The 22,950-nt window shown below is 58.2% G+C and overlaps 2 protein-coding genes across 2 annotated transcripts in view; both read right to left on the reverse strand.

Annotated features, from left to right (window-relative positions):
* The window catches only part of SNRPD2 (small nuclear ribonucleoprotein D2 polypeptide), a 184,986-nt gene that overhangs the window by 95,173 nt on the left and 66,863 nt on the right, over positions 1 to 22,950 (reverse strand). The gene's annotated exons all lie outside the window — the stretch shown is intronic.
* OPA3 (outer mitochondrial membrane lipid metabolism regulator OPA3) lies at positions 609 to 21,148 on the reverse strand. The gene is made up of 2 exons (XM_058674269.1): positions 20,864 to 21,148; positions 609 to 1,257 (listed from the first exon to the last, which is right to left on the reverse strand). The coding sequence occupies exons 1-2, from the start codon at positions 21,003 to 21,005 to the stop codon at positions 872 to 874; spliced, it is 528 nt and encodes a 175-aa protein (XP_058530252.1). The 5' UTR covers positions 21,006 to 21,148; the 3' UTR covers positions 609 to 871.

The raw sequence follows: 22,950 nt of genomic DNA on the forward strand, positions 1-22,950 counted from the left end.
GCCCCCAGCTTGCCGCCTCATCCACTTCGCAGACAGTTGTCAGACCATTCTCCAGAGGACCTGAGCTGCTTTCATCGGAAACCACTTAGAGCCTGGCAGAACAAGCTAGAGCTGCACACTGGATGGGGTGGGCAGTCTCACTGGAGGAGGCCTGGCTGGGGAGGTAGGCAAGAAGGGGGTTGGGGCGGTGATGGGGCTGCTGGGAGGACAGGACAGCTCAGGACCTAGGACAGGTGACTGGAAGCCAAAGGCGGTCAGATCACTCCCTTAGCGGAGCGGGTGATTTGCACTGCCCCCCGAAAGACCAGGGGCAAATGGATGTGATGCCCACCGGCCAGGCCAGGGGTGGCATGGGGGCGGAGGAAGTGGACAGTGCTGCTGGGTGAGCCATCCCAGGAAGGGAGAAGCCAGGCAGAGGCACCCATGGAAGGGGGGAGCACAAAGCAATATGGAGTGGACACAGCGCAAGGTATAGCCCACTCCTAGAAGGAGCTTCGGTGGGAAGTCCCTTGGAGCAGCTGCTGGTTTTTCCTGCACTTGCAAAGAGGCAGGTTGAGCTCTCTTGAGAAAGCTGGAGTGGAAAGGCTAGTGGATTCCCTGTCCAGACCCTGCAGGATGAGGGGTGGGGCCCCTCCCCAGTGCTGAGCCCCTTCCCTGTGTGTGCTAGGGGGCGTGGAGGGTGGGAACTTCCTGCCAAGAGGAAGGGGTGACCCGGGAGAAGGGATCCCTGAGGTTGTTACAGTGGAGATGACCAGATGCCCAGGTGGGTCAGTCCTTGTCCTGACCCCAAACAGACGATGCTGTCAGCAGGGCTGGCTGGCTTCAGCTAGGTCAAGGCCAAGGAGCCCAGGCAAGACAGCTCTGCTGCCTGCTACTCCGGGGGCGCGCTTGGCTGGTCAGAAGGGCAGAGCTGGGCGCGCACCTCCTGCAGCTGCGTGCGCAGTTTGTCCAGGGCGCTGTGCGTCGCCGCCAAGGCCTGCACTTGTTCCTGCAGCGCCTCCAGCGCCAGGGCCAGGTGGTCCACCTCATCCTGCAGCCCGCCCCAGGCGGCTCTCCGCTGGGCCTCCTTGCGGAGCCGCTGCGCCTGCTGCCGCCAGTACTCCAGCATCAGGCAGCTGCAGGCCACGATGAAGATGGTGGCTTCGCCCAGCAGCTCGGCGCCCAGCTCAGCGGCCGCCGCCTCGTTCAGCGGCTTCACCGCCTCGGCGTTGAAGCCCATGATGCGCATCTTGGTCCGCATCTCCACCCAGTGGTACACTGCGGGAAGGAAAAGAGGGATCAGAGATCGGAGAGGCCAGGCTTTTGAAGCAGGGCCGCAGCAGTGGGGGTGGTGTCACTGGTACCTGGGACCTACAGGCAATTTCCTGGAGGGTGGTGTGCCCTGAGTTTGAGTCCCCAGCAGAACAGCTCTGGGGACAAGGTTTGCCCCTCCCATCACGCGCTCCCATGGAACGGGCCCTCCCGCCACCTCTGCCCTTCATCCCAGGCGCAAGACAGGGCAGAGGGCTTCCGGAAACACTTTCCTCATCTCACCCTTCCCGGCATCCAGCCGGCCTGGCCCGGGCCTTGCCATCACTTGCCCCACCCCCACCTCCCATCAGACCATCCCTGGCTTTAGCCATGGCTTCCCCTTGATGGGTCTATTGTCTCACAGTCACCTGACCCTGGCGCCTGGGAGTCCGTGAACTGCACCTGCCCTTGGTTCCCTGGTTCTTTGCCTCCACCCGCATTTTACATTTTTTAGAAACTATATATTTTTATTGGAAAGGCAGATTTACAGAGAGAATGAGAGACGGAGATGAAGATCCTTTGTCTGCTGCTTCACTCCCCAAAGGGGCTGCAACGGTCAGAGCTGAGCTGATCCCAAGCCAGGAGCTTCTTCCCCGTCTCCCACTCGAGTGCAGGGTCCCAAGACTTTGAGCTGTCCTCTATTGCTTTCCCAGGCCACAAGCCGGGAGCTGGATGGGAAGCAGGGCTGTCGGGATTAGAACCGGCACCCATATGGAATGCCAGGGTTTGCAAGTCAGTGGGTTGAGCCATTGAGTCAGGGGGTGACTCATGGTGAATTTCACCATGGGGGTGAAATTCATGTCACTGGTGTTTTGCTTCACATGTGTTAACACCACACAAAAATTCAAGTGTATTTATTTGCAAGGTGAAGCAACAGAGGGAGAGACAGAGAACAATAGTAGTTTCTACAAAGGAAGTTGCTTCAATTTTGGCTGAAACCAGAGTGGGTCTGTGCATGTGTTACCAAAGCAGATGCTTTTATGAAAAGGTTGACTTCAAGCTCCTCCTGCAGATGGCCTTGGAAGCTGCAGTGTGGAAGTCCACACACAGAGGGCCCAGGACCAGAGTCCAGGGAAGGCAGGGAGCCAGGAGCCCTGAGGGCAGGTGGCACTGACCCACCATGGGTAGGAGAAGCCCCTTTGTGGGATGCAATCCTTCCAGATACCAAGCAGGAGCAGGAACAGGAAACCCTACAGGCTGGTGTCGTGCGTAGCAAGCTAAACTACCTGGTCCGAGTCCCAGCTGCTCTGCTTTCCATGCAGCTCCCAGCTAGTACATGTGGGAGAGCGGCAGAGCAAGGCTCAGTGCTTGGGCCCTGCACCCACGTGGAACATCTGGAAGAAGCTCCTGGCTTTGACCTGGCTCGGTTCTGGCCTCTGTGACCATCTGAAGAGTGAACCAGCAAATGGAGGAATTTGTTTTTCTCCATTTTTTCCTTTTAAATAAATACAGCAAGAAAAGCAAGGAGAGGGCCTGGAGGCATGGCCTAGTGGCTAAAGTCCTCACCTTGAATGCCCCGGGATCCCATATGGGCGCCGGTTTTAATCCCGGCAGCTCCACTTCCCATTCAGCTCCCTGCTTGTGGCCTGGAAAAGCAGTCGAGGACGGCCCAATGCATTGGGACCCTGCGCCCGCGAGGGAGACCCGGAAGAAGTTCCTGGTTCCCGGCATCGGATCGGCGCGCACCGGCCCATTGCGGCTCACTTGGGGAGTGAATCATCGGATGGAAGATCTTCCTCTCTGTCTTTCCTCCTCTCTGTATATCTGACTTTGTAATAAAAATAAATAAATCTTTAAAAAAAATCCTCTTATGTTGCTGATGTTTTAGTGTCTTTAGGAAGAATTTGCAGTGTGGAAATAAGAGAAATCATGATGCAGGCAACACTGAGAAAGTTTTTCTCTCCTTGCTTTTCTTTCTTTTTTTTTTTTAAAGATTTATTTATTTTTATTACAAAGTCAGATATACAGAGAGGAGGAGAGACAAAGAGGAAGATCTTCTGTCTGATGATTCACTCCCCAAGTGAGCACAACGGCCAGTGCTGTGTTGATCTGAAGCCAGGAACCAGGAACCTCTTCCATACGGGTACAGGGTCCCAAGGCTTTGGGCTGTCCTGGACTGCTTTCCCAGGCCACAAGCAGGGAGCTGGATGGGGAGTGGAGCTGCTGGGATTAGAACCGGTGTCCATATGGGATCCCGGCGCGTTCGAGGCGAGGAGTTTAGCCACTAGGCCACGCTGCCGGGCCCCATAATAGGATTTTAAAAAACCCGTGTGTTGGGCCCCAGCATGATGGCTCAATGGCTCAATCTTGACCTTGCAGGCACTGGGATCCCGTATGGGTGACAGTTTCTGTTCAGCTCTCCCATTCCCCATCTAGCTCCCTGGTGGCGGCCTGGAAAAGCAGTGGAGGACGGCCCAAGGGCTTGGACTCCTGCAACCACATAGGAGACCCAGAAGCTCCACAACCATTTCTATGACACAGTAGGGGGAACCGATAATTGCCCGGCTGGTGTGGCTCTCAGGAAACGACAGGTACCTGAAGCCAAGAGGCTGCTGGGGCACCAGAACCTGCCGTGCTGAAGTGCGGCTCTGTAACCGGCCACTTCCTTCCCTCACCCCAGAGCAGGTGTGTCACACACGGCAGAGGTGGCCAGGAGCGACCAGTGGGTAAGTGCAGGCACCTGTGAGGTTCCATGTGACAGGATCGGCTCAGGGCTCTTGTCACCAGGGTCCTTGCTTGGAACAGAAGCCAGCACCATGTTGGGCTGGGACTCCCTGAGGCCCGTCCCGTGGGGAACCAGCATTGTGGTCCCTGCCCAGGCTGCCCTCTGTCCCAGCGCCCTGTTCCTCACTCTTGCCCTGGAGGGCATTACAGACACCTGTCCTCTATGTGCCAGGAGATGCCCATTTGGGGCAGGGCTGGTGGCAGAGCAGGGACGGGGAACAGGAGCAGGTTGGCAGGCTTTGTCCTTGCTCTGTGTCCCGGCGCCCTTGATCTGAAGCCCTACTCCTGCGCCTGCCTCAGGCTGTGGCTCTGGCCTGGATCCCTTCAGGCCTGCCCAGACCTGAACATGAACTCCCTGTGCTGGACTCGCTTCAAGCAACAAAATCAACCCAGTAGACACACAGGAAGTGCTTCCTGGGCTCCTTGGGGGCTCACAGGGACTCTGTCACCCCAGTTGTGCCCAAGCTGCTCCCCGGCCCACCACCTCATATCCCCTAACCCTCCGCTTCTGCCCCGCTCCGCCCAGGACGCCCACCTGCAAGACAGCCCTGCCCTTGCATGCCTCACAGTGGTTCCTTTCAGCATATCTGCTGACCCTGGCTCACACCTGCCCCTCCTGGGAGGCTCTGCTTCCGTCACCCGAGATGGCGACGGACAAGGACGTGGTCGCATGATCCCCCTGCTCATTAACAGGCACCACTGCACAAGACCACCGGAGGTGACTGATTCAACCCAGCTCCTGGCCAAGGCTCCAACACACCGGATTAGGCCAGGCCAGGCCAGGCCAGGCCAGGCTAGAGCAGCCCCGCCTGTATTCGCCCACACAGACACCAGCGCATTTCTGAGAACAGGGACTTCTGGTCCCCCTGAGCCAGCATGATGAGGAAGTCCCCTCTGCTCTCAGCCTCTGGTTACTGGCCAGCCACAACCAGTTGCCCTTGGCCCATTTCCTTGTCTACAGTTCCACCTAGCCCAAGGGGGTCTACCAGGCTGGGCGGAGGAGCCATGTGGGAAGTTCTCACTCTGTGGAAAAGAGGGGGTCCCTAATTTGGGTGGCAGGCATTGAGGTCCAGATGGATGGCTACTCTGCAGCTTCTCTTTTGGGAATACCATGCCCTCCCCTCTCCATCCACACACACAGTGCACACCGCCCTGCAGCAGGAAGATCCACGGGTTCCCTACTCTTCTATTCCTCTCTGTCTGTTATACTTGCAATATTTGGAAAATAACCAAGGAGGAAACAAAGAAATAATTAGAATGGAAATTCCCTTCTCTGCTTCTTGGTTCCCCCACCAGGAGGCTACACACTCCTACCAAAAAACCACACCCTATGTGGACTGGGGTCCAGCCCCATTTCTGCCATGGTCCTAAGCTCCACAAATGACATGTGAGTGCTCCTACCATGGCCCTGGAATCTGGGGACCTGTGCTTCCCCTCTCCATTGATTTATTAATTTATTGGTGAAGATTTATGTGTGCACCAGGCCTGGTGTGATAGCTTAGTGGCTAAAGTCCTTGCCTTGCACACACTGGGATCCCATATAGGTGCTGGTTTGTATCTTGCCTGTTCCCCCTCCCATCCAGCTCCCTGCTTGTGGCCTGGGAAAGCAGCAGAGGGCGGCCCAAAGCCTTGGGACCCTGCACCTGCATGGGAGACCTGGAAGAAGCTCCTAGCTTCAGATTGGTGCAGCTCAGGCTGCTGGGGCCACTTTGGGAGTGAACCAGCAGACAGAAGTTCTTTCTGTCTCTTGCAGATAGATTTTTCTCTTTTTTTTTTTTGTCTGCAAATCTGCCTTTGCAATTAAAAAAAAAAACTTAAAAAAAAGTGTGTGTGTATAAATTTGAAAGGTATGGTTATAGAAAGACGCAGAGAGAATGATTTTCCATCCACTGGTTCACTACCCAGTGGCCACAGTGGTCTGAGCTGGGCCAGACAAAAGCTAGGAGCCAGGAGCTTCTTCTAGGTCTCCCATGCAGGTACTGGGTCCCAAGGCTTTGGGCCATCCTCTGCTGCCTTCTCAGGCCACAAGCAGGGAGCTGGATGGGAAGTGGAGCAGTGGGGATGTTAACCGGTGCCCACAAGGCAGGGAGTGACTCACCCTTTACTCTCCCAGCAGTGATCTCAATCTGTCTTCTTTCCTGTAACAAACCACAGCCCTGAGCAGGACAGCCCTCCCGGGTCCCGTGACTCACTTGTGACTGGCTGTGCCTGAGGGTGGTCATGGGGATGCGGGGGCACAAAGAGAAGGAAGGATTGATTCAAAGATATGATTCCTGGGCGCCAACTGGCTAATCCTCCCCTTGCAAGATCCCCGGGATCCCATAACGGCACCCCTGGTTCATGTCCCGGCTGCTCCACTTCCCATCCAGCTCCCTGCTTGTGGCCTGGGAAAGCAGTGGAGGACGGCCCAAAGCCTTGGGACCCTGCACCCGCGTGGGAGACCGAGAAGAAGCTCCTTGCTCCTGGCTTCGGCTCAGCTCTGGCTGTTGTGGTCATTGTGGCCCCTTGGGTAGTGAAACACTGAAAGGTGAGATCTCAAAGACCACCCTGGATCACCCCCAGAGGCCCCGATTTCATGAACAAACGGCCTTTACATAAGACTAGCTGTGCAGCAGGTCAAGCCGTCTCCTGTGAGGCCATGATCTCCGACCAGAGCACAAGTTAGAGCCCTAGCCACTCCACTTCCGATGCCACCTGCTGGTGCTCCTGGGAAGGCAGTGGAAGATGGTCCCAGTCCTGGGGACCCTACACCCCTGTGGTGAGATTCAGCAGCTCCTGGCTCCTGGCTGCAGACTGTCCAGCTTGGGCTGCAGTGGCCATTTAGGAAGTGAACCAAGGATGGAAGATCTCTTTGTGTCTCTGTTCCTCCTTTTTTTTCTTCTATCTTTCAAATGAATCAGTCTTTTATAAAAGAAATGAAAGAGAAGACTTGGGAAGGTGGAGCCAGGAACAGGGATGATGCAGCCATAAGCCAGGCACACCTGCATCCCCTAGAAGCTGATGGGGCGCAGAAGGACCTGGCCTGGGCCCTTCGGAGGGATGGCAGGCAGAATCCAAACCAGGCTCCACTAATGCTGGATTCCAGCCTCGAGGACGGCAAGAGGATACATGGCGGACTGTATTTGTTATTTTTGTATTTTTTCTTTTGTAATGCTGTTTAATTCTCACCCTCTTGAAAGGCAGAAGAAAAGCAGAACGATGACCTGCACTCGCTGGTCCAATCTCCAAATGACCGCAGAGATCAGAACTGAACCCGGCCAAGCCATGAGCTCCATCGAGGCCTCCCCCGTCCCTGGGTGCCCATCAGCTGGAAATAAGTGCAGCCTGGACAGGAAGCAGCCAGAGGGACATGGATCTCGGTCACTGAGCTGAGGGCCTGCCACGATGGCTCAATGGCTCAATCCTCACCTTGCAGGCGCCAGGTTCCTATATGGGCACTGGTTCGAGTCCAGCTGTTCCACTTCCCATCCAGTTCCCTGCTTGTGGCCTGGGAAAGCAGTCGACGACAGCCCAAAGCCCTGGGGACCTGCACTCACGTGGGAGACCCAGCTGAAGCTCCAGGCTCCTGGCTTTGGACCCGCTCAGCTCTAGCAATTGCGGCCACTTGGGGAGTGAATCAATGGATGGAAGATTTTCCTGTCTCTCCTCCTCTCTGTATATCTGACTTTGTAATAAAAATACATACATACATACATACATACATATATACATAAATAATTTGCTGTTGGCGGTCTTCCGCTTGCTGTTTCTCTGCCCAGTGTAGCGGGACCTGACGCTGTTCTCAGCCCATCTTCCTCTGCCTCCCTGTGTGTGCTGGCAGGGAGCTGGATGGGAAGCAGAGCAGCCAGGGCTCAAACCAGGACTCTGATACAGGCTGCTGGTGCTGCAAGCAGCGGCTTAACCTGCAATGCTGCTCTGGCCCCTCAACCAGCTTTCTGATATCCCTTATACACAGCGCAATGGAGAACACAGTCCAGCAGATCAACAGATGCACACACGGACATGTACTGTATATGCATGTGTCTGTGCATGTTGTATGTTCACACGTGTATATGCACAAGTGTGCATCCACGTGTGTGGGCAAAGCACCCGCCATCCTGGGTGATGACCACTGGTCAGCAAGGCTGACCCCATGCCTTGGGCTACATCTGGTCTCTCACGCCCCCCCAGTGGCCTGTGCAGGTACTGCTCTGGACCCCCTGCACATCACAGGGAATGCAGGAACACATTTCCCGTATTCCGACCCTCAGTTCTGGTGTCTCCCAAACGAAGTGCTGGCCAGGTGTATGCCTGCCAACTGCAAACAGGAGGGTGACGGCGTCCACGGCCACATGGGGGTGATTAAGTGGAGTCCATGTGGTCAGTCCACTCTTGCTTGGGGTCTACAAACCTCGCCCCTAACCTGAACTGCAGACAGGAAGTTTGCGGGTGGCGAGCAAGGGTGTACTGGCTTCTATGGCATGGCTAAGCTTGGACCAACAACCTGAGCAGTTTGGACAAAAGTATATCAGGCAATGGCTCAACTGGCTAACTGTCCCCTCGCAAGCGCTGGGATCCCATACAGGCACCACTTCATGTCCTGGTTGATCCACTTCCATCAGTCTCCTGCTTGTGGCCTGGGAAAGCAGAGGACAGCCCAAAACCTTGAGATCCTGCACCCATGTGGGAGACCGAGAAGAAGCTCCTGGCTCCTGGTTTCAGATTTGCTCAGCTCTGGCTAATGCAGCCACTTGGGATGTGAACCAGCAGAAGGAAGATCTTTCTCTCTGTATCTTTCCCCTTCTCTCTGTAGATCTGCCTTTCCAACAAAAATAAATCAATAAAAAAATAAAAATAAACAAAGCTATTGAGGCATGGGTCTCCCCACCCCCCGCCCACAAGTAAGGCCAGCATCTTGGATGTGACGGAGTCTGCTGGGACCCTTCTGGCCCACGACCAGCTTGTGCTAGGGGACAGTACATCCTGGGGAGCCTGCCCGGGGCACTGCCCTGTCAGCGGAAGGACCCCCCAGGCAGGGGCCAGAATGGTCACTCGGTTGGCCCCTTTTGGCTGGCTGGGATGTCCCCACACAGAGCTCAGAGGGTGTCCTGCCAATGAGTCAGCAACAGGAACACTCAATGATGTGGCATGCAGGGGCCGGGGTGGGCTCACAGCTATATCCCCACTTCCTTCCTCACTGGCCACAACTCAGAGCAAGTACCAGCTGCCAGGAGTTGGCAGAGTCTGGGGCATCCAGGGTGGGAGGCAGGAATCATCAGGGTTTCCTCCCAGGCAATTCTGAGGGGCACCCCAACCTCCAGATGCAGGGACCTCTCCCTTCCAGATGCACACATCAAAACCCTGCAGGTCAGCAAGGGGCAGAAATGTCCCCTCTTCTGATGCGCGGCTCAGCCTGGTCACCCCCTGGAAGCAGGAAGCCTGCTTCCCCCTGCTCCCCACTTTGCTGCTACGCTCCAATGCCTCCTCCCTGGACACACAGTTCCCCCAGCAAAGGCTCCGTTCCCACTTGCCCCTCAACTGGCCGCCCACAGCCGCGTCCCAGCAGGCCAGTCCCCACTCTGCTCACAGGCCTCTCCCCTCAGCCCACGGCAGCCTGTGTGAGTTCAGGTGCCGCATCCCCACGGATGTACCTCTCGTGGAGAAAGCAAAACAGACAGCAATGTAGGGTCCTGCACACAGCGGCACAGGGTCTCCCAATTATAGGACATACATACACACAGGCCAAGTACGCATGCGTATCTACAGGAGCAATGTTAACACTGCAGAATGATTATGGAGCAAAGCTTTCATGCCAGTAGCACATGCGCGGCGTGTTGTGGTTTTCCTGCACGAGGCATGCAACACGTGCAGCAGCGTACATGCACACAGAGCTGAAAGCCACAGCGGGAACATGCACACAGGCTTACGTGGACCGTTCTCGCTGCTTCTTGCTGCGGATGGCGACGCCACGGGGCACAGCTCCGTAGGAGTGAGGGAAGCCTGGCCGGGCAGAGACAAGCCTGTTGGGGTGGGGGTGGGGTGCAGGAGAGGGCTTGGAAGCCTGTGGGACCCTCCAGAGACATGCCACTCCATTCCCTGTACACATTCTGTCGCAGGGAAGAATGAGGGTTTTTCTAGAAAGAGCCAGAGAGGAACTATCTTGGGCTGGCGGGAGTGACAGATGACTGAAGTCTGTGACTGGAGGCAGAAGTGGCCAGAATAACGGGCAGGGTTGTGTTGTGACACGATATAGGAAGGCACAGTGCCAGTGGGGACAGACCCGCCACTGTCCCAGGACAGGCCTGTGGCCAACGCGGGCACCGACCGTTCACGGTCAATTCTGCTCTTGCGCTAAGGCAGCTGCTCCTGCCCTAACTCACTGCTTGGCCTGGTCACCTCCACCCCGACCGACACGGGTCTTGTCCCCCTCCCACCACCTCAATCACAGTGGGTGGACAGGTGCTTGTCTGGCTCCTGATTCTTTCACCTGAGAATCAGGCTAGGAGCACAGCAGGTGTGGGATATGCTCCACCCCCGCTTCTGTGTCTGGTGCTGTGGGAGCCACTGGCACTGGGCAACCTGTGCCTGGCCACTCAGTGTCACAGTGGCTGGCACAGAAACAGCCTGTGTGTCCCCCTTGGGGGGACTATGACCAGCAGGGAAAATGCTGAGGGGTGACATGGCCAGGCGGAACTGGAGAGCTGGGACCTGTGGAAGACACGCGGAGGGGAACAGAGCGGTCTGATAAGGCCCGACCCTTCTCTGCCGACAAGACCAGGGATGGGACAGGCCACACTGCTAAGGCCATGTCTGTGTGTGTCACCCAGCACCCTGTGAAACCCACTGTTGGGGCAGGACGGGTGGCTGCTGGGACCACTGGCACAGAACAGAGGATGCCATGATGTGGGTGGGGGGGGTCTCTCTCGCTTTTGAATCAAACAATACAGGAAACACGTTTTCTCCAAGGTGGGTGGGGACTGTTTAAATAGAAAAAGGAAGAAAAAAAAAAAGACTCATGAGTTTGAAGACACTACCTTCAGTCATAAGTTTATTCTAGCCCTTCCCCCGCCCTGCCCCACACCGACCACAAAGCCACCCAAGTTTAGCTGGCAGGAAACCAGAGCCGTGACAGGGTGTGTGTGTGTGTGGGGAGTGTCTGTGGCCCAGACTTCCCATCCTCCAACCCACTGGTGTGACCCAGAGCAGGTGACTGTCCCTCCCTGACTCCTCCCCAGTGCAAGGCACCTAGCTCAGCGGCCAGCAGCTGGCCAGCGCTCAGGGACTCCATCAGTTTAGAATAGTGACTGCTAGCTAAGAATGGGATGTGGTAACCATGGAAACCGGGCCCTGAGGCCACTCCTATGGCTCCGCCCAGCCCCTTCCTGCGCTGGACTCTTCCCCTCACTGTCTTCCTTCCTCAGTCCACTCCCAGCCTCTCCATCCCTTCCAGAGAGGGTGAAGAGGCTGTTTCTTAGCCTGGTGCCCTACCTCTACTGGAGCAGGTCATTGCATCCCACTCACCTTCGCCCTGAACCCCACACATCCCACCTACAGCTTTGCGGAAACCGGCCCAGGTAGGAGCCATGCGCCTGTTTACTCAATGCCATGGTCTCCGTTCAGTCTGGGGCTGTGCTGACTCCCACCCTCAAGGCCTCTGTGTACAGACCATCTGTCCTCCTCTGCACCCAGTGCCTCAGTGGCCAGGACGTGGTGGCCATGCCCTTGGCTTCCCTGGGGGGCCTCAGTTTCCCTAACCTGGGCAGAACCCCTGGTCCGAGCCTGGGCCCCCTCGCAGGTGCTCTCCTCACTCTGACAGGCCTTAGGCTGGGTGTGGAGGCTGCTGTGGTTGTCAGCGGCATTTGCAGGATGCCGGGTTCCTGCACACACTGCGCTCAGGGATCTGGAGGACCGGCTGGGGACAGACTGGCTTGGCCCTGACCAGGGTCAAAATCCCCCCCGCCACCCTCCCCCGCAGGAGACACTGGTGGAGAAGACCCTGTCCAGTCACGCCTGCAGCTGTGGGCGGGGCTCACAGATCTCCCTTGGTTCTCTGCTGACCCCTCCCAGAGCAGGTGCACAGCGGGGGCTGAACCTGAGCGAATACCGCCCCCCTCTGACAAAAGAGGAGTGTTCCAGGTGGGCCTTGGGGGGCAAGTGGAAGGCAGCACCCATCAGGTTTGAGGGGGTGGGGTGGTGAGTCCAGCTTTTTTTCTTTTGCCAGAAGAGGCCACTTTGTGTCCGGCAGGCCAGGACGGAGTAGGTCCCTGTGGTCTGAGGGGAAGGCGAGCCTTGTGGGTGGTGCCTGTGACTCGGAGCTGGAGGGGTAGCCACAGCTGCCTAGCTTCACCTGTGGGGGCAGTATAACAGAAGACACGTGGCACCCCAATACCAAGCAGCCTCGAAATCCCCATGGTTTCCGTTGGGCCAGCACACGCAGGGTCTGGTCGGGGAGACGGCCGGGCAGGGCACACATGGCCATGTTCAAGTTCAGCTTCAGCAGCCCCCTGACGCCACCTGGGGCGCGGACTTCGCGGCTTGGTGCGCTTGCTGCTGGTCGGCATTGTTGGAAGCACAGAGCTGGGCGCGCACCTCCTGCACCTGGGCACGCAGCTCGTCCAGCGCGCCCTGCGGCGGTGCCGCCTGCACCTGTGCCTGCAGCGCCTCGAGCGCCAGCGCCAGGTGGCCCACCTCGTCCCGCAGCGCATCCCAGGCGGCCCGCCGCTCTTCCTCCTTGCGGTGCTGCTGAGACTGCTGGCGCCAGTACTCCAGGACCAGGCAGCCTCCGCCCACGATGAAGATGGTGGCTTCACCCAGCAGCTCGGCGCCCAGCTCGGCAGCCGCCTCCTCGTTCAGCGGCTTGATGGTTGTGCCCCGGAAGCCCATGATGCGCATCTTGGTCCGCATCTCCACCCAGTGGTACACTGCAGGGGGAGAGAGCCGTCAGGTGCACCCTGGATCCCAGGCCAAACCGCGCCCGTCCTTGTCAGTCCTCACTGTTGCAATGGGTATGAGGTAGCCAGGATTGTGGTGGGGGGATGGGGGGGACAAAGTGATGACACTTTAAATAATGTCACCCGGCCTGAGGTGACTGGAGGACGCCTCTTAAAAGCACCATCTGGCCAGCAGCAGGGGACATGGAACACTGCACCAGAGGCCAGGACCTCCCCGGCCAAGTTTAAAGCAGGTGGTGAAAAAGTTCAACTGCCCCCCGCTACCCCTTCAGCCTGGCCTTGGGGCTGGCCAAGCTGCCCTCTTCCGCTCGGCCCTCTTTCACTGTGGCCCCACTCTCCTCCCAGGGGGAAGGCCAACTCCTTTCTTTATCTGCCCAAGTGCAGAGCTGAGCCGCTGGGAGGCGGGAGCCTATGGGCAGCTGGGGCAGCAGTCAGCGCCAGGTGCATGTACGATCAACAATCCTTTCCTGGCACGTCTGGTGGCTGCAGCTCAGCACCCAGCAGGTGGAGCTAAGGGCTGTGCCACTTCACCAGGAGGCGGCTCTGGGAGTGTATCCTGGAGTGGGCCTGAGGGGAGCTCCACTCCTGCTCCAAGGGTGCACGAGAGACGCTGCCAGCAGCAACAGGCTCACTCCCGACAGGATCCACAAGGCCTGTGACTGCGAGGTTACAAAATTCACAACATCCAAAAGAAATGCAAGGATCCTGTATAGCCCTAAAGAAATGAAGCTGTACATTGGGTCCCTGCTACCCAGATGAAGCTCCTGGCTACAGTCCTCGTCCGGCCCTGGCTGTCCTGGCTTCCGGCACTCCCACTGAAGCACACCCTGGGAAGCAGCTGGTAACAGCTCCTGGCTGTTCCTGCCACCTGCAGGAGCAATCCAGACTGAGTTCCGGCCCCTGGCTCTGGCCACGGCTCTGGCCCCTGGCCCCGGCCCTGGCCCCTGGCTCCGGCCCTGGCCCCTGGCCCCAGCCCAGCCACTGCCGCTGTGAACCTCCAAGGAGTGAATCACAGACAGGTGCACTTCATAGATTTTGTTTAAAAAAAAAAAAAATAAATAAATAAATAAATAAAACCAGAGAGGGTGGGCATTGTGGCACAGCAGGTGAAACTGAATACAATGCTGGCATCCCACACGAGCACAGGTTCGAGTCCCCAGCTGCTCCGCTTCTTGTCCAGCTCCTTGCTAAGGCACCTGGGAAAGCAGTGCAGGATGGGCCAGGGGCCTGGACTTCTGCTACTACCCACACGGGGACCTGCATGGAGCTTCGGGCTCCTGGGTTTGGCCTAGCCCAGCCCTAGCTAATGTTGTAGCCGTTTGGGAAAGGAGTCAGTGGATAGAAGACCGTTTGCTTTCAAATAAACAAACAGGAGAAGCAGATTCACTGTGATGACCAGCAAGGGTATCACTCAGCACTCCCATGGGGTCCCGGTGTGGAGGCAAAGGCTTAGCTGTGCCACAACACCAGCCTGTACATCCGTCCTTCACACTGCAGGGCCGTGGCATCTCCAGGAAGTCCACACGGAGCATCAGTTACTCCCAAACACCCGTAGGAGGAGGGGCCGCCACAGGGAGTTCTCTCTGAGCCATTTCCATACTCATCAACGGGGATGGTCATGAACTCCCTAATCAGATGGACCAGATCAAGTGTCACACGGCCAGGAAGCCTGTGAAATGGAAGCTGTGATGATTCGTTAATGAACTACCCTCCAGTGGACACAAAGCTCCCAGCAGGCGGCCCTGGCACCCTGCCTTGGAGGCACTGGGTCGCTTCAGGTTTCTAGGGGCCAGGGCCACAGACGGGTGCTTCCCCCACCCTCCCAGGACAGCCAGAGTGGAGGACCTGCTGGGCCTAGCAGGTGCCTCACTAACTTCTGATGGGGGGCTTCAGGAGGGGCTAAGCCTGCCCCTCAGGCGGGCCAATCAGAACAGCAGAAGAGGCCACAACAGTTGGTTGTGTGTTCCTCGGGCCACCGAGGTGGGTTTGTGAGCGAAGAGGGCCACAGCGACTCAGCCTGAGAACTAGACAGAAACTTCTGGAAAGACACAGGATCCCTGTGCCTGAGTCCTGCAGCTGTGAGCCATGGGAGAACGGGGGCATGGCCTGCTCTGCGGGTCACTGATTTAGTCCTATCGGCCAGGGCGGCTCCTGGCTCAGGGCAAGCGCTCAGGCAAGATCTGCTGAGTGAGCCACACAGCTTCCCACAGTACAGACGCCTGCGTCTGGCCAGCTGACACAGTGGAGGGCAGTGAACAGAGACAACTCCCTGGGGGCTATGAGGCTGCAGGGGAAGCAGTGGACAGAGGCCTGGGGTGTGACACACTCTAGAGTCAGGGCTGGGGCTGCCTGGCAAGGCCTGCAGCACCAGCATCCCATGGGAGCACTCTGGAATCCCCAGGCACTGCGCTTCCCATCCAGCTCCCTGCCAAGGAGCCTGGGAAAGCAGCAGAGCATGTCCGGAGGGCTTGGACCTGTGTGGTCCATGCGGAAGACCAGATGGGGTTTCAGACTCCTGGGCCAGCCTTGGCCAATGCAGCCAAGTAGATGGCAGACTTTTCTCCCCACCTCTCTGCAACTCTGCCTTTCAAATAGGTAAATAAATGTTAACAACAACCTGCATTTCCTTTCTTAGCCCGTGGGTGGGGGACGCGGGGGGTGGGGAGGGGAGGCTCACAGTCCCAGGTGTGCAGGCACTAAGGGGCTCCATCAGGTCTGGCAGGACCTGAAGGTGTTCAGGGCAGGTGACCCCGTGTACCGCCAGGGGCTGGGCCTGGATGGCACCGCACAGCACTGTAAGAGTCTCTTGGGGGTGTGGTCAGGACAGATCAATACAGGCGGAGATGGGCTCTGCCACCTTAGCAGTGCTGTGAGTGTCCCTTAGCTCCACCCTCCTGGGCTCCACCAGAGATGAGGGGCTGACCCCTACAACCCACCTGCCCCCCAGCCATCGAGGGTGAGCGGGGAGCTTGTCCCGGATATGCTGGCTTAAACCCACTGCCCTGTGGCCTTACTACTTAACACTTTCCCCTGCAATCTTTTTGCAGTCCCCGCCTACAAGGTAACAGCGCCCCCTGCCGGCCCCAACTGCTCGGACACAGACAACCAATGAGACACTACAGCTTGGAGCCGCCAATCACAGAGCTGACAAAGCCCCAAACAAACGCCCTTTTAGGGTCTAAGCTTTCAAACACTCACTGAGGAACACAAGCTGACAGACAGCTGGGTGGGGTGGGGGGTGAACCCAGTTGCAGAAGCGCTGACTCTAGCGTCATCTGTGCATTTAGTGAATTGCTTGTAGCCGTGGAAGTGGCCTCTGGGAGTGTTAATACGGTCTTAAAGCTGCAAATCAGGCTGCCTCACGTTGGGGTCTTCTTTATAAGACTCCCCAAATGCCCACAATGGTCGGCAGGAGCGCTGAGTTACAACAAAGACAGGGGCCAGGACTTCAACCTGGATCAGGCACAGGGAAGGCTGGGCCCCAACTGCATGAGCAGGCAGCTCAGAAGAATCCAGTAACCGCTGGGCCAAATGCGACCCCCTATATGTGCTTAAATGCTCACACTACATACACCCTACGTATAAAACATTATCCACAACTGCTAAATACCAGCACTCATGCGCGCACACACACTCACACATACACACACACACACAGAGCCGGGTCCTGATAGGGACATAATAAACCCTAAAGCCAGCTGGAGGCCGATTGTCACACAGCACACTGACAGGCCACTCCAGGTGTTATAAATAGACGTGGGGACAGTGACTGACAGCAGCGGGGCACGTGAGTCCCTCCCCGAAGACCGCTGGCCCTGGCCCAGGTAGCAGGGACCTGGCTGTCACCTCAGGAGCCCCCAGCGCTCGCGGGCCCACTGGGTTCACACCTAGCCATCCGCATGGCAGCAGGCCTTCCCTTTACCCCTCCCCTACTCTGTCAGTTATGGCTTTGGTCGTTTCTAAAACAGCTACTGGGCTCTTTCTCCACCTCCCAGCGATTTTTTTAAAAGATTTATTCATTTTGATTGGAAAGGCAGATATACAGAGAGGAAAATCTTCCATCCAATAATTCACTCCACAAGTGACCGCAACGGCTGGTGCTGAGTCAATCCAAAGAAAGGAGCCAGGAGCTTCCCCCAGGTCTCCCATGCGGGCGCAGGGTCCCAAGGCTTTGGGCCATCCTCAACTGCTTTCCCAGGCCACAGGCAGGCAGATGGATGGGAAGTGGAGCCGGGAATAGAACCAGCGCCCACATGGGATCCGACCTTAACCACTATGCTATCGCGCCGGGCCCCCCAGTGATGTTTTCATTTTCCTTTTTTAAAAAGTTGCTTTTTTTTTTTTCGGGAAGGGGGGAAGTACAGTAGCCTAAAGGCTAAAGTCCTCGCCTTGCACGTACCGGGATCCCATACAGGTGCTGGTTCTAATTCCAGTGGCCCCACTTCCCATCCAGCTTCCTGCTTGTGGTATGGGAAAGCAGTCGAGGATGGTCCAAAGCCTTGGGACCTGCACCCGCATGGGAGACCCAGAGGAAGCTCCTGGCTCCTGGCTTCAGATCAGCTCAGCTCCAGCTGTTGCAGCCACTTGGAGAATCACCTGGAGGACAGAAGATATTGCTTTCTGTCTCTCCTCCTCTTTGTATATCTGACTTTCCAATAAAAATAAATAAATCTTTTGTTTTTTAAAAAAAGTGCTATTTGGCGACTGCGGAGGGAGGGCAGGTGGAGGAGGGAGGGGAGAACCGGGAGAGAAAGAGAATCTTCCAGACACCGGTTTATTTTCCAAATCAGCATCAGGTCTCCCATGGGACTGGCAGCGGCCCAGGGCTGCAGGCGTCACCCTTGGCCTTGCAGGGTGAGTGTCTGCAGGCAGCCGAGTCGGAGAGGAAGTGGGTATCAAGCCCAGGCTCCCCGAGGTGGGACGGGGCCATCCCAGGCTCCCCGAGGTGGGACGGGGTCTGCTGAGCAGCGGCTTCAGCGGCCATGCAGCCGCCCGCCCCACAGCTTATGCTCTGCCGCCGGGGCACTCGGAGTCTACTGCTGCAACTCCTTCGGCTGCCTCCTGCCCTGCTCTACACCCACAGCATGGACCTGGGCGCCCGCAGCTGTGGGCCACCGGGAAGGCCTTCCCAGGACTGGGAAGAGGGGGTTCCTCCAGCTGGACGGAGGGACACACCTGGGTCACTTGCAGGCTGCCATCTGCAGGTCAGGGTCTAACCAGTCCCCCATCTCCCAGGAGGACCCGCTTAGCACCTGACCAGGCTGCTACCAACCGTGGAGGCTTCCGGGCAGCAAACCTGTGGGGTGAACGTGGAAGAAGGTGCCTGGGTCACACCCTGGGTACGTGGCAGGGCTGGGACCCCTAGGGCAGAAAGCCAGGAGTGGAATGTGAGGCGCACAGATGCAGAGCGGGTATTTATGTGGGTTCGATGTATTTATGCTTTCCAACACTAATGCCCGGTTGTGCTGTGCTGCCACGGGGGCAGTGGGCACATGGCTCACCGGGCACTGCCCAGGGGGAGGCCGGTTCTACTCCTGCGCTCACACAAAGCCTCCAGTGGTCAGGGCGGTCCCAAGCCCAGACCCAAGACTACCTGCTCCATATAGGCTGAGGCATAGCCTCTGGTCCTCTGAATGCTGCCCTCGCACAATGTCCCCATCTTTGGAGTGTCCAGAAGGTGGCTCTGACCACAGAAAAGGGACAAGGAAGTGGAGCAGCTCCTGGTCAGCTGGCCTCTGGCCTGTGACTTCCGCCTGTGCCTTCATGAAAATCTCTCCAAGTAAGTGTGGGAGAAACAGCCAATTCTTGCGGATCCGGTCACCACAGCGGCCCTGTCACAGCTCCACAAGGTCGGAGGAGGGTCTCGACTGTGGATGCAACTGCTGTGTGGCCAAAGGAAACTGACCCAGCCCCATGTGACCCCCCAGCCAGGCCCTGGCCATACTGGCCAAGCCCACCTGGCTCCAAGAGGGAGGTGCTGGCCACCCACTGCCAAGAGCAAGGGCAGGGCTCCTCGCCAGGGTCTCAGCATTAGCAAGAGGTCCCAGGTGCCACCACAGATAAACATGGGGACCCCCCCGGGAGACGTCCTCAGCCACCCAGCAGTGGGTGAACCGCCCACGGTGACTCCAACCATAGGCAAGGGCTCAAAGCTCTGGCCCAGGGGCCGCGTCCCCAACAGTACAAAGGGCTAGAGGGTCAGGAGTGCAGACTGTGGGGGAAGGGGGTCCGGGAAACACTGTCTCCCTCATGTCACGTGGCTGTGACCTCGAACTAGAGGGCCCAATGGCAGACATACTGTGTGGCATGGGGGTTGAGGAGGGACTGGGCATATCTCCACGAACTTTCTCTGAGATCCTCCAAGGCTACCCAGGGATCAGGAACATCCTCCCTGGAATTTTGTATGCTGGGGACAGTGCCAACTGTCAGTGGAGGAAGAAACTAGAATTTTCCATCTGGTCCAGAGGGGTGAAGGCCAAGGCACCTCCAGCAATCACTCACTGCCCAGACCGCCTACGCGTCCCCCTCCTCTCTTATCTTCCCGTGTTTACTTCTCCACAGGTAGTGGATAACTGACAACGAACATGACATCACTGTTTCCTGGTGTGTGTCACAGGGTGGGGGACGCAAGCCCCTGCCAGCCCTGGTGAGCCACAGCTGGCCAACAGGGAGAACGCTGGTGTGCTACCTGCTCTGCTGTTGAGTGTCTGATTCCCCATCACCACCAAGAAAGAAAGTTCCTGAAGTCCCTCCGAGGTATCCATCCTACCCACCAATCTACCTAAGCACAACTGGCCGCACAAACGTGCAGGGTCCCGGAACTTGCAGTGTCCTTCGGGTGACCTGCTGGGAGAGCAGCGCTTAGGGAGCACCCAGCCTGGCGCAAACCAGGAGGAAGAAGAGGCTGGCAGCGCTCAAGGGGCGCCCAACGTGGCTGGACGGGCAGGGGAGAGGCCACAACTCCAAGTCTAAACTGTCACTCAAGGACGGGGCCCAGCGAGGGCAGGCCGAGATGGACCGGGAGCTGACCAGGCCCGGGGGTCCATCCCGGCCCCTCGGGTCCCAGTGGGAAGTCTCCCTCTGCCTGGAACCCCATTCCACGGCCAGTGTCCATGCAGGGGCGGAGGAGGGGTCCCCTTCTTTGAGGCTACAGTGTACACCACCTTTTTTCAAAGCTGCTCACTCTCCTAAGTGTTGTTTTGTTTTGGTCTTCCTGACCCCAGGACTCCCAGCACATTTGACCTGGGGAAGCTCCCACCATCCTGACCACTGTGGTTTGGCACAGTCAGGAGGGTTTCTGCCGGCGTGGGGATGAGTGCGGAGTGCACGCGTGGCCTAAGGAAGACACGATGAACGTCCAGCCCGGTTCTAATTCCCTTTTGGCCAAGACCGTCCGGGACACGCGCCTGGATTTCAAACGTCACCCACCAGCCTCGCGCCTTTACCCGTGTCCCTCGCCCAACACCAAGGTTCCAAACGGGTGCCATCGACGGCCCTCTAACCTCCCCGGACAGCAGGGAAGCAGAGCTTCCACCCCGAAACTGCCCAAGGACGCCTTGGCAAAGACTGACCGGTCCCTCCTCAATTCCGCCCCTAGTCCATTGAGCCATTTAGCCCGGTAAGCCCGCCCAAATCACTTCTATCTCCCACATTATTGGCTCGCGCCGACGTCAATCCTCCACGAGCTCTCTTCTTCTATTGGCTAAGAACTCCAACTCCCGCCGGGGCGCCTCGCTCCGCCCCCTCACCGCACGCCTGCCCTCACTATTGGCTGACCCGCATGCCCTTCTGCCAGCAGCCCTCCCTATTGGCTACCCAAGACTTTTGCCGGTGCGGGCTGTAATTGGTCGTGGACACCTGTCCGTCCCCTCGGTAACCACCTGCGAGGGGTCGGAGAAGGGACGTGGGGTCGGACTCACGCTGAGCCGGAGGGAGGCAGATGTAGGTCTTGAAGAACTCGCTGCGGCGGGCGGCCTCCTTAATGCGGTTGGCTAGCGGCTTGCTGACCTGCCGGATGCCCAGGTAGAGCAGCTTCGCCATGGGGAACGCGCCCACCACCATCTTGGCGGCCGCACTGGGCACGCGCAGCCCGGCTTACTGTGGGCGGGGCGCCGCTGCTCCACCGCCCGCTCGCGCGGCCGTGCGTCCCTGCGTCCGTGCGTCAGCACGCCCGAGGGGGCGGGGGCGTGCCCTGACACCGCCTCTGCGTCGACGACGTGCGCTCGCTGAGGAGGGCGGGTGGGAGGTGCCGTCCAACAGCCGCTCCGGTGTGACGTCACCGCGGCGTGACGTCACGCCCAGGGAAGCGCACTGCGTTCGTCCTAATTAGGTGTAGGGAGAACCTTCCCTGGGAACTGGCAGGTGTTGGGGCCCTGGATCAGGGTGCCGCTTCATCCTGCCCTTTCCCGGGGAATGGAGGCCGGATAGGGGGCTGCGAGCGGGTGCAGGCTTCTGGGGTCTGCAGAACTGCATGGCGCAGCTTGGAACATATAAAACCCGACCGTCCTCCAACCCCAAACCCAGCTTCCTCCACTGTGGGGTGTGTGTGGTGGGGGTAGTGAGGGTCCCCAGGGAGCTGGCCCAGCATGGAGCTGAAGAACATGGTCGAGTGGCCCAGCAGGGAGCAAGATCATGTAAACAGGGTCAGCAAGGGGTTGAGAGCTGAGGGACAGGCAGGCGGGGAGCCGGGCCGGGTGCAGGAGGAACAAAGGCACACCTCCCCGCACCCCGTGTTGGAGGCAGGGGACCCCACGCCTTCCTTGGCATCCATGCACTGCACCCCCTGAGGATCCTTTGCCCAGGTCCCTGGCACTGGGGAACCTGCCTCCTGTGGTGCTGGGGTGTCTTTTGAGCCCTGATTGGGGGGACGCTGCGTAAGCCCGGGGATCGAGGACCTATTGGGGTGACCCAGGACATGAGCCCAAAGTGTTGTTTCCTTGGAGCCTAGAACAGAGCCTGCTATTGAATGAGTGGCAAGGTGCGCGTGGTGGGGGTGATGCTGACCCTCCACAGGGGCTGTGTTCACTGCACCTTGGCCCCTTGCATCTGCATCTTGGTAGCTTTGGGGCCTGTTGGGAAGCCTCCCAGTCTCTGCAAGCCATTCTCCTCCCCTCACCCCGTCCCCGCCAGGCACCAAAGCCCTGGCTTCCTGCATCTCACGGCTTCCTCACCCCCTTGCCCTTCCCCCCCTTCTCCTCCAAGTGTGGGTTTTTCCATCCACTGAGAGGGACTCTTGTGCAGCCAGGGTGTACGTAGTGTGGGCATCTTCCCCGCCCAGGGGGAGCCATCCTTGAGCACCTGCCCTGTGAGAGGGGAGAGTTGTGGCAGGAGACCTGTCCGGAGCTGAAACTCCCACTGCCATCAAGCCAGCCTTAGGGACTGACATCATTGGGGCCATTGCTGGTGATTCCCCCCGCCCCGCCCCAAGAGGCAGGGGAAGGGATCCCGGACCATCCCCGGGGGCGTGGGAACCGAGGCAGAGCTGGAGAGAGGAGAAGCAGGCCGGGCAGCTGGGGTGCTGACTCACAGGCCATCTCTGGTGGCCAGCCCCGCTCAGGGGCCTGGAGTCACGGCCTTGCCCTAGGCCCACAGGCCCCATCCATACCAGGAGCCCTTCCCAACAAACCTAACCTGGGATGTGGGAGGTTGTAGCTGCTCCTTGCCCCATTCCCACTTCCACCCCACCCCCGGGCCCCAGCCGGGATCTGTGCAAGTGAAGTTGAACTTACTGCTCGTTGGGCTTCCAGCTTCTGCCCTCGCCTCCCCTCATCGACTTCCCAGGTGGCAGCCCGCAGGATCCGTTGATATGTAGGTCACATCGTTTCTGTTCTGGGCCTCCCGTTTTTCTAAGAGCTGACCCTCCCCCATGCCTGTTCCCTCTGCTGACCTCCCACCACCTTCAGGTCTCACCTGCCCAGAGTCTTCCTCATTCCTCCAGGTCACTTTTTGTCCCCCTCAACTGGTTTACCACCCCCCTTAACACTGAACAATTCCAAACATCTATTTA

This window comes from Ochotona princeps, chromosome 16 (genome assembly GCF_030435755.1).
Source record: "Ochotona princeps isolate mOchPri1 chromosome 16, mOchPri1.hap1, whole genome shotgun sequence".
NCBI classification, from domain to species: domain Eukaryota; kingdom Metazoa; phylum Chordata; class Mammalia; order Lagomorpha; family Ochotonidae; genus Ochotona; species Ochotona princeps.

Bases quoted from the DNA above. Each gene is read 5' to 3' on its own strand.
- OPA3 (XM_058674269.1), bottom strand. From the start codon at position 21,005: ATGGTGGTGGGCGCGTTCCCCATGGCGAAGCTGCTCTACCTGGGCATC. The intron at 1,258-20,863 runs GTGAGTCCGACC...TCCTTCCCGCAG, and splicing joins CTGCCTCCCTCCGGCTCAGC to TGTACCACTGGGTGGAGATG.